The sequence below is a fragment of the Benincasa hispida genome, chromosome 3 (genome assembly GCF_009727055.1).
Source record: "Benincasa hispida cultivar B227 chromosome 3, ASM972705v1, whole genome shotgun sequence".
In the NCBI taxonomy this organism is placed as follows: Eukaryota; Viridiplantae; Streptophyta; class Magnoliopsida; order Cucurbitales; family Cucurbitaceae; genus Benincasa; species Benincasa hispida.
In genome coordinates, this window is record NC_052351.1 from 21949057 (window position 1) to 21963540 (window position 14484).

The 14484-nt window shown below is 34.1% G+C and overlaps 1 protein-coding gene across 2 annotated transcripts; it reads right to left on the minus strand.

The window, feature by feature from the left end:
- Positions 1 to 489: 489 nt before the first annotated feature.
- On the minus strand, positions 490 to 7742 carry LOC120073148 (protein CROWDED NUCLEI 4). 2 transcript variants are annotated; one of them, XM_039025802.1, is made up of 9 exons: positions 7308 to 7742; positions 5954 to 6163; positions 5621 to 5874; positions 4613 to 4883; positions 4431 to 4514; positions 2355 to 4237; positions 1995 to 2199; positions 1846 to 1915; positions 490 to 986 (listed from the first exon to the last, which is right to left on the minus strand). In XM_039025802.1, the coding sequence occupies exons 1-8, from the start codon at positions 7506 to 7508 to the stop codon at positions 1910 to 1912; spliced, it is 3114 nt and encodes a 1037-aa protein (XP_038881730.1). In that variant the 5' UTR covers positions 7509 to 7742; the 3' UTR covers positions 490 to 986; positions 1846 to 1909. The 2 variants fall into 2 exon arrangements, with proteins under 2 accessions (XP_038881730.1, XP_038881729.1); XM_039025801.1 differs by lacking the exon at positions 1846 to 1915.
- Between the last annotated feature and the right edge of the window lie 6742 nt (positions 7743 to 14484).

The following is a 14484-nucleotide window of genomic DNA, read 5'->3' on the forward strand; positions in this document are numbered from 1 at the left end:
TAATATTTTAAAACTTAAGGACCAAATAGAAACTAAAACCAAAATTTATAGGCCAAAAAGATATTATTTCTTTTTTTTTTTTTTTTTTTTTAAGAAATTCGAAGAGAGGCACTTGACAGTTGAAATAGTCACAGTTCTTCTGAACAATGGTTTTGTTTAATAAAATAGTAATGGAAATCTAAAGACAAATTATGGGTAGAAGTACATATAATATGATGTAATATGTATAATTAATGAATTATAAAAAAAAATTACATTCTCTTTGGCCAACTCTGCCTCACACTATTGAAGGCAACAAATGGTAGCCAAAATCAATTTTACTTTGACGTGTAGACATCACACCATTGAAAATGACACCATTTTCAAGTAGTTGCCAATGCCTGACAAACTAGAACTTCTTACCCCCACCCCGACACCATTTGCAAGTAGCCAAAATCAATTTTACTTTTAAGTTCAATTTTGTATTAACTATACTTTTAATATGAGAGATTAAAGTGCATACTAAATATGCGGTTACATACTTATCAAGTTTTAAATAAAATATTCAAAGTGCATCCTTTTAAAGAAAATACAAACCCATTCCTTAAACACAGTCAACAAAAGAATCATATACACACCACCCAAAGTCCAACCCCCACTTCAAGGCATGGATACTAACATAAATGTTGTTACTAAAAGCCCTTTCTACTATCAAACTATCTATTGACATCTTAATTCGTAGCAATTAAGAATATTAACATGCTAGAAAATAAAGCCACTCTATACCTATGCATTAGAAGGGGGTGGAGCCACGACACTTCCACAAGCGCTCTGCCAAAAATTAGTTTGATTCATCGCCACAAGAAGACCAAGGCAAACAATAGAAACAGATATATTCTCAGACCATTGCTTTACAAATTCCTTTCTCAACATGTGAATGATTTTTCTTTCCCTTCCTCCTTCGGGCTCTCTCTGCACATTCTATAACTCTCGCGGAGGTGTAATTCCTAAATAAAAAAGAAAATAGCGTATTATGGCATGAGGTTGATATACGGCTCATTCACAGAAAACTGGAAAGATGCAAAGAAAACTAGAAAATTGTAAACAGAATAACAATAACAAGAGAGAGTCCCCAGCAAGCATAAATGTTTGAATATATCAGCAAGAAGCCAAAAATAAAAATTCAACCATCTCTGGAACAAACCTTCTGCTCCCAACTCCTCCTCCTTTCAAATTACAACTCCGCTCACCTCTTCTCTTCCTTTCCCTCTTCCCTTCCCCTCACCATCGTTTCTAGCATCTCAGCTGAGTCCTCCGTTTTAGGTGGAGAAGGCTCCAAACTCTTCAGCAGCAACTATTGTTTTAACATTGGGTCCAATCACCATTGCATGCCATTCTGTACTTTTCCTGAAAGCACCACCCACTCTCCCTTTGATCGATTTTACCTTTCCTTCGAACTTTTTTCCAATCATTCCAGTTTGTTCCACTTTGATACCAGATGATACGAATATAAGAAACCAGAATATTACAGCCAAGTTCTTGGGATTTCAAGAGTTAGGTCACTCCAGTTACGGTGATACCCTCCTACCCAATAGACAAACCAAATAACTGCCAACTTACTAAAAAAATAATTTTCCCCCCAATTAAATTACCTTGTCAGAATTGAGAAATAAGGTAGTTCTAAAAAAAGAAAATTAAATAAACAAAGAGAAATACGGTAACATAATTCAAGCACATGATGCCTTTTCATTCCGTGATTACCTCTATTAGGCCTATTATAGGAATGACTTTAGACTCCATCCATGCCAAATAAATTTAAAAAATTATTTATGAATAATTTCAACTTCATATCAAAATAACATATACCTAACAGCAAATAGCAGCTTGTTCAACATTTCCTAAGCGTACATTCTGAACCATTCCATGGATTTCAATACTGCAGGGTAATATACCATCCATAAATTTAGAATGCTCAAATTGCATTTGAATAAAGAATTTCATAATAAGCAGCATACCTTTTCTGAAAGAGTTTCCTGATGGTTCAACGTATCTTGGTCAGAAGATATGTCAGAGTTCTTCTGTTTATAAGTTGTAACTTCAATGATGTTAATGTCTGTACTTACAACAACAACTTCAGCCTCTTTGGCACTTTCTTGGTTTTCTGTGGATGATACAAATGCCTTGGAATCCTCAGGCACATTCATTTGTGTTGCTTCTTCACTGAAATCAAATTAATCGCTTTAAAATCAGTTATAAAACTTTGTTAATCCAAAAACCATTAGATGAACTAGGTACTGAGACATTGTAGGAAGAGTGAGAACTAAAGATCAATAGAAAATGAATGAATTTTATTTGACAAGACAAAAAAGACGTACGGGCAACTAGAATCATCTTCCATAGGGTCCGCAGAAATTTCTTCTTGTCTCTGTTTCTTATTGTTAATTTCTAACTCCGGTTGTCCTACAGAATCGGGATGAGTGATGTTGGTAGCTCTCCTTTTCCTTCCAGCCAAAACCCTATGATCAGACAATGTAACATCATCTACAACCTCAGGTTCCGGAATAGGTACTCCATTCATGTCCTTGCCTGCTGGGGGTACTTCAACAATTACTTTTGGTTCTGCAATAGCATATTTCACATCCTGCCTTTCAGCAAAAGTTCTTTGAGACTTCCCATTACCCCCATCCATTTCAAAATCCTGAGACTGAAAGAGTTGTCCAGAAATTGAGCTGGATTTGTCAGCCTGACTGATCAGATTCTTAACAGGATACTTTGTAAATGGCCTCTCTCTCTCCGGAGATTGTTTGAATATCAACTCAGAGCAACGTTTAATCCACGAGAAACGAGAAGTAGGAGGTGAATCACCATCTAATTTGAGCATAGATGGGGAGTCAAAGCCATTAGTAATCTTTTGAGTATCTATCTGGTGCTGTGAATTCAAATCAGCATCTCTAACAAGTGCCCGTTGCTTCAGATGCCTTCCTGGAGAACTTATTGGCTGAGCAGGTTCTAAATCAGATTGGTTCATCTCAGCCACAGCCATATTATCCAAAGCAACTTTCAGATTCTCGAACTTCTTCAGGCGTTCAATTTCCGCAACAATTTCCTCCCTGTCAGCATGCAATAACTCTCTCTGTTTTTCTAGTTTCTCCCTTTGAACCTTGAGTTCCTCGATGGAATTGTTCAGTTCAGTCCATTCTTTGTTTCTTCTTTCACGATCTAAAGTAATTTCCATTCTCTCAGTTTCGAGTTTTTTTGTTTCTAATGCAACCTCTCCCAAATCCTTAGTTGCTTTGTCTTTAAGGAAGCTAATTTTCTCCAGTTCATTCTTCTTTTCTTGCTCAAAGTTTTTCAGTTTTTCCCTCAACTGGCTTTCTAATTCTTCACGCCTCTGCTCAAGGCAATTCTCAAGCTCCTTCTTCTGTGCCTCAACATCCATTAGCAAATCTTTACGTTCTTGCTGCATTTTATTCAACCACTCAGACCGTTCACATGTCATCTTGTTCAAGAATTCCTCACGCTCACGAGAAAGTGTCTCCATATCATTCTTGAATTGTTCTCGCATTACATCCCTCTCCAATCTAAGGCTATCACGTTCATCTTTGATAAACTTGGACACAGCTAACCGCTCTGCAGCTAGAATTTCAGCTTCTTTGCGCAGCTCCTCTCTTTTTTCATCAATCATCTCCCACTCAGCTTCAAATTTGGCCTTCTCGACCATCAATTTATCTGCCTCATCCATCAATTCCAATTTCTGAACTCGAACTGAATCAAGTTCTTCTTTAAGTTTCATCTCTAGTAGAGATAATTCATTTGTTTCACTCCTAAAGGCTTCAAGCTTGTCCTTTGCACAATCAACTTGTTTCCTTCTGTCTTCAAGAGAATCAAGGGAGCACTGGAGCTCTAGCTTCATTTTAGAGCACTCATCTTTCTCTTTTTGCAGGAGTACTTTATTAAGTTCAAGCTCCTGTTCAAGAGCCCTCAGTTTCTTCTCTTTCTCCTCAAGAAACTTGGATAATTCATCTACCTCCTTCTCCTTTGTTACCAATGATCTAGATTGAACCTCCAAGTCATGTTCCTTTTCCAAAAGTTGCTCATCCCGCTGTTTAAGGTCCATCTCTCTCAACTCCCAAGCACGTCTTTTGCCATCAATTTCATCTTCAACTGCTTTCTGCTTAACTTGCAGCTCAGCATCAAAGTCTGATATCTTTGTTCTCAAAGTACTTTCATGGTTTGCAACAACTTTTTGAATTTCATTCTGCAGAACTCAATCAGAGAAGAATTAGAATGTAACGAATGCTTCAAAAAGTAGGTCAGTTTACTTAGGATGGAATAGGGTGCAATCCAGGAGGGAAAAAATTTCAACCACATTCCTTAAGGTGCGCGTAAAATAATAAGATGAACCATAATGTTGCAAAAGTATAGCTCAAGAATAGGTCAGAGAAACTCACAGATTCCTTTGTTGCAATTTTTTCCTGTAAAACAAGTAGCTCTTGCTCTCTCCTGTTCAGCAAGATTTTCATTCTATTGACAGCCTGAAAACCCAGAAGATGAACCAATTATATTTTCAGGAAAAAACAAAAAATTATTCACGGGATAATATCCTATCCAAAATAAAGAGAAAAAAACTAACATCTTCTCTCTTAGATAAAGACGCTTCTGAAAGTTGCAACTTGGACTTCTCATCATGAATTGCTCTGCGCTCATTCTCAATGTTAGCTCTCGACTCCTCCAACTCTTTTTCAAATCGATTTAGCTCTTGAGTCTTACTTAATATATATTCCTCCCGCTGATTAAGCAAAGCTTGTCCATCAAGTAATCTCTCATGTTCCTGCTGCAATGCTTTCTGTCTGTCACTTAAAGATTGCCTCTCAAGCACAATCTCCTCCCCTTTCTTATCACAACTGAAAAAAGAGAGTATATATTTCTATTAATTTCTATAATGTTTATAAATCTAAGAACAGAAGAAGTTTCCGAAAAAGTATAACAACTATTCATCCACCATAGCAAAAGTGAAGAAGTTATTGTCACAACTGATGGTCCATATTGTTTGTGCGAGCTACTACGACTTGTCAATATTTTTTATCTTTCCATTTCATGAGAAATTAATGTTGTGGATCTACAGTTGATAATGAAGCTACTATGTTGTAACTTTCAGGTCACCTAGTCAATCAGATTAGGGGTAAAGAAAAGACCAGCAACAAGTTCTTTGAATCAGCGTAATTAAAGGTTATGGCCTGAAATAAATTCAATCTTCAATGACAACAAATGCTATTTGGATGAAGCCTTTGAGATTTCTACGTTTTATTGTTCATATGGTGTTCCCTAATTTTCTTTTTGAAATTACACTCTGTATGTTACCCATTCTAACTCTCTGTGTTGGGGGATTTTTTTTTTGTGGGTGGGGGGTGGGGGGTGGGGGGTGATCATCAAAAATCATCATCATTGGTCTTGTCTCAAAAATTGTCACTCTTAAGTTGAAAACAGGCGAAGAATCAAAGGTTGAAGTTCATAATGATAAGTGATAGGTCACAGTGTCACTTACAGAGAGGAGAACCAAATCATATTTTTAAAAAAATGAATACGAGAAATCACATCAAATATGATGAAAGAATAAAATAAACGAGAGCAGAATGCATACTCGGACTTGAAACGTGTCATACGCCTCCTTAGATCATCTTCCCGTGCCTCAACTTCCAGGAGCTTTCTTTCTGCAGCACGATTACACCGGTTAGATTCCGCTTGTAAAGATTCTGCTGCATGTAGTTTGGCTTCAGCCTCGATAAATCTCTTCTGAGCATCCTCCATCGTAGTGCGTGCTTCAGCCAATCTACTCTCAGCTGCAACCTTTGTTTCAGCAGATTCTAGACGCATTTCATGCAAAGCTTTCTCGAGCTATATTACAAAGCAGAAAATTACGCATAGATAAATGCATCGCATGGTCAAGAAAACTCATTTACAGACAAAAACATACACTTGCAATACACTCTTCCTTGATACCAATAGCCTTCTTCAAACTGTCCTCCCGTTTCTTTGCTTCAGTTAAAGCCGACAAGTGGGCAGCTTGGTCACGCCTATACATTAATTCAGATGACTCAGCTTTACTTTTCATCAGCTCGTAATCTGAAGCCAACTCCTTCCTTTCTAGTATGAGAAGGCCCATATGGTGTTGGTGATCAAATATCTAACAAGAATACGTATATTAGTTTAGTAGGAAAAAATGGAAAATTTAAAAGTACAATAAAAAAAAAACCAGAGATCTTTCAATTAAGATGCAAGCCCATTAGAAGAAAGACCAATTCAAAACTTCACAATATTTACTCACGAGGAGAATTTTATATTAAGAAGGTATAGAGTTGAGGTAATTGAAGACAAACAACAGTAATAGTATTATACACATTAGTCCTACACCACTGACCATAGAAATGTCCTTCATTGTTGTTAGAAAGTCCAATGACAGAAAAGAGATGATAAAGGTCCAGGCACACTACAAAGTGTGAAAGTTGAACTATAAGAAACTAAAAAGTTCAAAGCAATTTCCACCCTAGGATAGCAGACACAAGTCAGTAAAGCAAATTAGAGCCCTATCTTATTAGATTAAACCATGAAACAAATGACTATTAGATATAAATCAAATTCAGAGCACCTATCATAAAAAGAGACCAAATTGGTCATTCTTACATCCTTTTCAAGTAGGGAAAAAAAAGTTAAAAATTACTAAATTCATTATTGCAAGTGTACGAATCTCTTTTCTACCCTTTCTTAATACACTGCTACTAGAACGAAACAAATGAACCCTACCTGCGATGAGATATTACTTCATGTTCAATAAATGTAAGGAAAGTTATTAGTTAACCTTACGATGCTAATGAGAAGTCAATCCAAGTTAGGCACCAATAAAACAATCGTGAATTTCATACAGAATCTTAAAGAACACCTCAATGAATTTTTGGAGATATTACATCAAATTCATAATTTTGAGCTCCAAAATTTCAAATGGAGTCATATTGCAACATGACACTAAATTCTCATATCATCATAAATTCGAATAACAATACTCTTTAAAATGAAATTGAGATATAATAAGAAAACAGGAGTTACACAATTGGTAGGTTACCTAACCCTTCGATAGTCTAAGTTTCACTTTTGGTTCTAAATATTAATAAGAAAATGGATCATTAATTTCAATACGGTTACACAACTGACAGAAATGATTCAAACGTTATGCACCTAAAGTGCATCAGCAGAATTACAAAGAATCAGTAATTAAGACAAAAACGATAGTAGATAAACTAAATGTAAATCTCAAAAAACTGAAGAAGACAAACCTCAGCTTCGAGTTTAGCAATATAAGCTATAAGCGCAGCTTTATCTCTACGTTTAATGGATTCCTCGTCGAAGCCAGCTTCTTTCAGACGCCTCCAGATAGCTTCATCGGGAAGTGGGGTTTGCAAAACCCTAGAACCAGGTGTCAGAGACAAACCCTTACCGGAACTCAAAGTAACTCCGGCCGACTGCGGACTCGCCATTTCGGAGTCCGAATTGGAAAGGGAAACAAACCCTAATACACTCAAATCTCCTCAATTCGACGCTCAGCCACGACCGATCTTGGAAGAAGAAACCTACTTTTGCTTTCTCTCCTCACTCCCTCTCTGAAGTGGGAACCATGATCGGGTTCCTTCCACTTGGTCTACTTTCTTTCCGCTCTGAATCGCTTTTACTTTTTACTCTCTCAGTCCTCGTTGGCTCACAGCAAAATTCACACGATACAGTCAAAACAAAGTCAGCGGACAACAAGAAGGAGATGAAATCTACGACGTCGTTTTGCTGTTAATCCATTTAACGATTCTTTTTTTTATATTCCCATTTGATTCTCAAATTAACGGCCTGATTATTAGAATTTAAAATAAGGTAAAGATTAATTGAAGATTTGTGAAAATCTCAGTCCGCTTTGTAGCAGAAGGAAAGGAATTAAATTGAGTGCGACAGTCCGCAATGAAATCCACGTCACGTTGCTGTTTAGCTTTTTAAACTGTTGATTTGGGCCGTGTATGGACAGTTGGGCCCAATCTTTCAACTATCGAGAAGCCCAACGCCCATTTATGGAATTTACCGTTCTATCATTCATGGGCATTTAACAACCTTTCAAGTTTCTAGCATGATTTTAGGAGCAATATTAGGCAATTTCTTGTCCTTTTTTTTCCCAAAATAATGCAGTGTATGATATATTATATATTTTGATGAAAACAAAAAATTATTGAACATGCCATTTTAATTTGTTCATCTAAAAATATAAATTAGACGTCTTAAATTTAAAAAAATGAAGACAATTTCAAGTGCTGAAGTTTCTTTTATTCCAATGAAAGCTTCTTTCTTTTGGGTATTATTGTTTTGTTCAAATTTTATTTTCATCACGTACTTTCGATTCTATTTATTTTACTTTTTCTGTACTTCCCAAACACTTGTTGTGGTTCTTGTATTTTGTTTATATAATGACCATTTTGATCCTTATCTACGAAATTTTACCACAAATTTTATACACAATAATTATCATTTTAAAATGGATATTTTGAAACTACAGTGACTAGGTTTGAAAATATGAAGATAAAAATTAAAAAAATTGAGAGTAGAAGGGCCTAAATCAACCAAAAGCAAAATAATATTTAAAACCTACTGTTTTTGTGAATATTTGTAGAGAGATGCAATTGGGTATTCCGGATCTGTATTTGCCTCGTATCCACTGCTATCCCGGGCCCAATTTAAGCCCAATCCATCCGAACCCAAAGGCCGTAGAACGGGCCTTGGTAGCCTTTGACCTTACGGTTCAACTCTAGACCATTTCATACAGATCCGTGGGACTTAGGAGCATCAACCCATAGTGGGCACTGCGCGGGCCAATCAATCCACTTCCCGTTTGAAAAACAGTTGNAATAAAGAAAAGAAACCGAATATTTAGCCCCCATTGTATTTTAGAAAATTGAAGTGTATGACGGAATTTAAGGTTTCAAGAAATACCAGGTAATTTTGAAATAGAAAACAGGGCCGACATATATATACAAGTTAATTGTTAATATTTGTCAAAGACAAATGTCATCCTAATTTTACTCAGTTAACATAATCTCTATATTTTATTATTATTTGAGATTCTATTTAATTATTTTTCGAATTTATCTCATCTTATAAAATATCCAAATTTTTCTATCAAATTTATATTTGAAATATCCATATATTATTAAAACTTCTTTTATCCATATACTTTAATCAAATCTTTAGATTATTTTTCATAATTGTATACATACATTTTTAATGAATTAACTTATATTTCTCACATTTTTAAGAAATATCACTTCCTAAAAAGTGGTCATGCATTAATTTTACAATAATAAGTTGGATTGTTGATCCCTACATCTCCATAACTTTTGTTACTTACACAAATGTTTCATCATTCTTGTGTGATTTCTTTAACAAACGATTGTTTTTGCTGTAACTTTACCATTATGATTTGATTTAAAATAAATCAATCTCTTCCTCATTTTTCTCTCTTTTGAAATTTAAATTTATTTTTAATATAGAAATTAGATTTTGATAACTAAATTGATTTAAAATAAATTAATATCATCCTCATTTTTCTCCCATTCAAATTAGCTATTTGTTTTGATTTAACCACTTTTCGAAAATAGTAAGAATTAAGCAATATTTAATTTATTTATCACTATTTGGATTTTAATTTATGATATATCTTTATATTATTTTATTCATGTTTTATTATTCTAAATTTGAATTAATTTTTTTATTTTAATTAGGATTTTACGGAATATTTTATACATATTATCATCTTATTATATTATTATATCATTAATTTGGCTTTTTGACAAACAAATAAGTATTCACTTTTGCAATCTTATTGTTTTTACTATGCCTCTACAACGAACGAGTTAGGCTTTTTCATAGGTTTTTGTGGTTGATGAAATTATAAATATGTTGAAGCTTTATGAAAACGAAATTATAAATTACATTGTAAATAAACGAACTCCCTTCCTTATTCTTCTCCCCGAATTATATTTGAATTTATATTTTTTTTTATCAAATTAGATTTTATCGAACTACTTATCGATTTCTTTTAATTTTTTCTCTCCCATTTATATCTGAATTTATTTTTTTATTATCAAATTTGATTATATCCAACTAACCAAGTATTTTTTTATTATTTTATATATATTGTTATCAAATTAATTTGATTTTTTTATCAAATTAATTTGATCTTTTTTTTCTCTATATTTTCGATGTTTTCAATTTTTCATATACAAACATGTAAAAATGGTTTGTTCAACCTAAAAAAAACATATAAATGGAAATTAAATTTTAAATGTTTGAAACATGTGTGTATATATATATTTTTCAGTTTATTATTATTATTATTATTATTATTATCATCATCATAATTATTATTATTTATTAAAAGAAAATAACAAAAAACCTTAAATCTCATATTCTTCATTTAGCCGCCCCCAAAATCTCATTTTATCCTTTGCAATCTTATGTCTTTGATCGTTGGTTCAATAACTCTTTCTTGAATTTCATCATCTTGATTAGCTTTTAACGACCACCCTCACCAGGTTGCCGACCTTTTTTTCGCTTGTACACATGTTTTTTAAATGGTCACATTGAATGAGGATGATGAGACTCCCTACAAGTGGTTTGTTATCATACACAATCATACTTCCAATGATCACATCAAGTTGCAATTCCTTAACATATTCACTTGTCAATAAAAAAACTTTACTAGTAAAATCAACTTTGCTCTTTCTCACCTTGGAGGAAGTTTATTGTTGTATATATCCATAAGTTTCTAATGACCCCCATCGACTGCTCGTCATCTTCCTTTACATAAAGGACCATATTGGGTGATTTTTAATTTTGCTTTTGGAATATTTATATACTATGTATTCGTGATTCTAGAATGTCTAGGTAGAGTGTATTTGGGGTATTCAGCTTATTTTTGTAGTGTATCTCTTCATTTTCATTTGTACTTAATTTGGTTGTTTTAGGATAATTTTGTCATTTACTAATTAGTATTTTTTATTATATAAATTTGTTTTGCTATTTTTATAATTTTGAAACTTTTTTTCCATTTTTCCAAATGAAACTTTAAAATTTGTTGTTTCTCTTGTCAGTCCTTGCATTTTAAATCTAATATTGGCCCCTCCTCTTCTTCCTCCATTGCAATCCAAAGAGACTTAGATGATTTATGGTGGAATTTATTAACAGCAAAATTTAAAAAATGTCATCGCACTTTTATTTAAAAGGGTTATGGCCATATATATATACAGAGAAGCGTGGTTTGGATAAATTAGCTTAATAAACTAACAGCCCAGATACATCAGTTACATTTTTATAACTATCTAACAACATGAGAGTATATTTACAAATAACCTCTAATACTCCCCCTTAAAATGGGCAAAAAAATGTCTTGTAATCCCATCTTGTCAAGCAACGGTAAGAATGAAGCTACAGATAAAGGCTTTGTGAACACATCAACCAACTTATCACGGGAATGTACTGACAATAGTTTAATGGACCCATTGGCTACTTGATCTTGGACAAATGGCAGTCTGGTTCTATATGTTTTGTTCTTTCATGGAACATAGAATTGGTTGCAATGTAAACGCCTGCCTGATTATCATAGAAAATAAGAGCTAGTGATGGTAAAGTGATATGCATTTCAGTAAGGAGACTTTTGAGCCAAATGATCTCACAACTTGCGACTACTAATGCTTGGTATTCAGCTTCAGCTGATGAACGAGATACTATCTGTTGTTTCTTAGAATTCCAGGTCCCAAGGGAGTTCCCCAAGAAGACACAAAAATCAGTTATAGATCGCCTTGTGTCAATACGGTTGGGATTGGTGTCCTAAATCTCCTTGTAATCTTATAGTTTGTAAATTGTATATAAACATATTTTTGTTAATAAAATTAGTGTTATTTTATAAGCATATACTCAATCCAATAAACTAAGATCAGAGATTATTTCATGCAATTTAAACAAGTATGTAGAAACATACAAGTAGATCTTGTTTAAATAATAACCTAAACGGTCTATCGTAGATGGATAAGGCTAGGGGTGAGCATGCTAGACCGAAAAATGACACGACCAATCCAAACTAGCCGAAATGGAGTCAGACGATCGGAAATCTACGCAGAGCAGTCGGTGTCAGTTTTCGATTTTTCGAATCGAATAGTAACGACCTGACCCCCTAGGACTTAAGTTAGGCCGTTATTAAATACATGCATGCATGGAACTTAAAATGACACCCTTTTATGGTGAAATAAATGTTAAATAAATAAGGTATGTTCAAAAGTCCTTCATTACATTCAAATATTAAAAACAACAATAGGGTACCCATAAATCATAAATGATAATAAATAAGTCTGAAAACAATTCTTAATAGTAAGTTTCAAACATGAAAACTGAAAGTTAAGAAAAACATGAAAAGAAATCTAAATCTCATGAGCAGAAGCATAAAATTGGTTCCAGTGGCTCATGGATTTCTCTTAACAATCGCCGGTGCATCTCTACCTTTCCTAAAACAACAACATGAGAAAGAATGAGTATTAAACACTCAGTAAGTAACCCCACCACTAGGGTCAGGCTAGGCATCTATGTCCTCTAGATACCTACCTCTGGTGGAACATATAAACTTCTCTAGTCCTCATGGGATACATACATACATGAAATTTCTATCCTATGATAGTTAAGTATGTCCACTATCTCTGGTGAACCTCGAAGGAAACACAACCCCTGGTGAATATCGAAGGAAACACAACCCTCGGTGAATCCTCATGGAAACAAAACCCCTGGTGAATCCCGAAAGAAACACAATATCTGGTAAATCCCGAAGGAAACACAATATGGTGAATCCCGAAAGAAACAAAATCTGGTGAATCCTTAAGGAAACACAATATCTGGTGAATCCCGAAGGAAGGAAACACAATATCCGGTGAATCCCGAAGGAAAAACAATCTGGTGAATCCTGAAGGAAACACAATATCTGGAGAATCCCAAAGGGAATATAATATCTGGTGAATCCCAAAGGGAACACAATATCTGGTGAATATCTAACTAATCAGTGAGGACACTATCACAATCTCAATATCACAAGTATCACAACATGGTTCTATAACATACATATATATCTCATCATCATGATTCTACAACGTACATATACCTCTTATCATCCTAGTCTCATAACATACATATACATCTCAAAATCATGGTTCTTTAACACTCATGTGAATTTCTTCATCATAGCTCTATAACATATGTATGCATCTCATCATCCTCAGATTCAGCAGGATCTCCAATAACAATAATATACTCAAATCATACTAGTATTCAAACATCTCTATGCGCAACTAGTCTTTTAAACCCTCATGTCAGCAAGACATACATAAACATCAAACTATCAATATATCCTCAATAAATCATGATTATAATTGCCTGGCACTAGTGCAGTTCCAGTAGTGAGATAACTTACCTCGATACTAAATTCAGATATCGATCCAATCAACAAGTCTTCAATAATAAATCTTTGAATTCAATTCCCCAACGAAGCCTGAGCAAGAACCACTCTCAAGATTCTAATCTCCATAATCTTCCTTCAATCAGACCCTGCTTCCAACTTTTAATCCTTTTCTCCCGTAAAATTTTCAATTCACAAAGAATTTAACTTACCTCCTTCCACAATGAAATTAATTCTTGACATTAATTTCAAATTAAATTTGTGTGACATAACCCCCTTCCAAAATGAAATTGATTCTTGACATTAATTTAAAACTAAATCTGCGTGATATAACCCCCTTCCAAAATGAAATTAATTCCTGCCATTAATTTTTAAATAGAATAATTTCAACGTCAATCCATTAATTTTCAAATTGAATAATTTAAATGTCAATCCATTAATTTCCAAATTGAATAATTTCAACGTCAATCCATTAATTTTCAAATTGAATAATTTCAACGTCAATAGTTAAATCCCGCAATTACACTTAAGTCCAAAAATTCCAAAAATGTCATCAATTAATACAAATTACTAAAATTATATAAATAATAAAAATTCGGGGTGTTACACGAATCCAGCGGCGGTCGAGGCGAGTTATAGGTTGAGTCTCGACCCGACTTGACTGATTTATTATTTAAAAAATATATAATCTAAAATGCCATTTTAAAAAATTAGGGTTAACAATCTTCTTCTTCGTTCATTGAGTAGCCTACCGTCTTCTTCATTCCAGCCGTCTTTTTCATTCCAGTCGACAGCCATCAAATCCGTTCCAGTCGTCGTTCTTCTTCCTTCTTCTTCGTTCCAGCCGCCGTCGATCGCCTTCCATTTCGGCCGTTTCAATTTCAGCTGTATCTTCCATTCCATTGAGTCGTCGTTCTTCTTCGTTCTTCCTTCCATTTCAGTCGTCGCCGATTCTACAGATCCGTATCTTCCATTCTAGTAGTTTC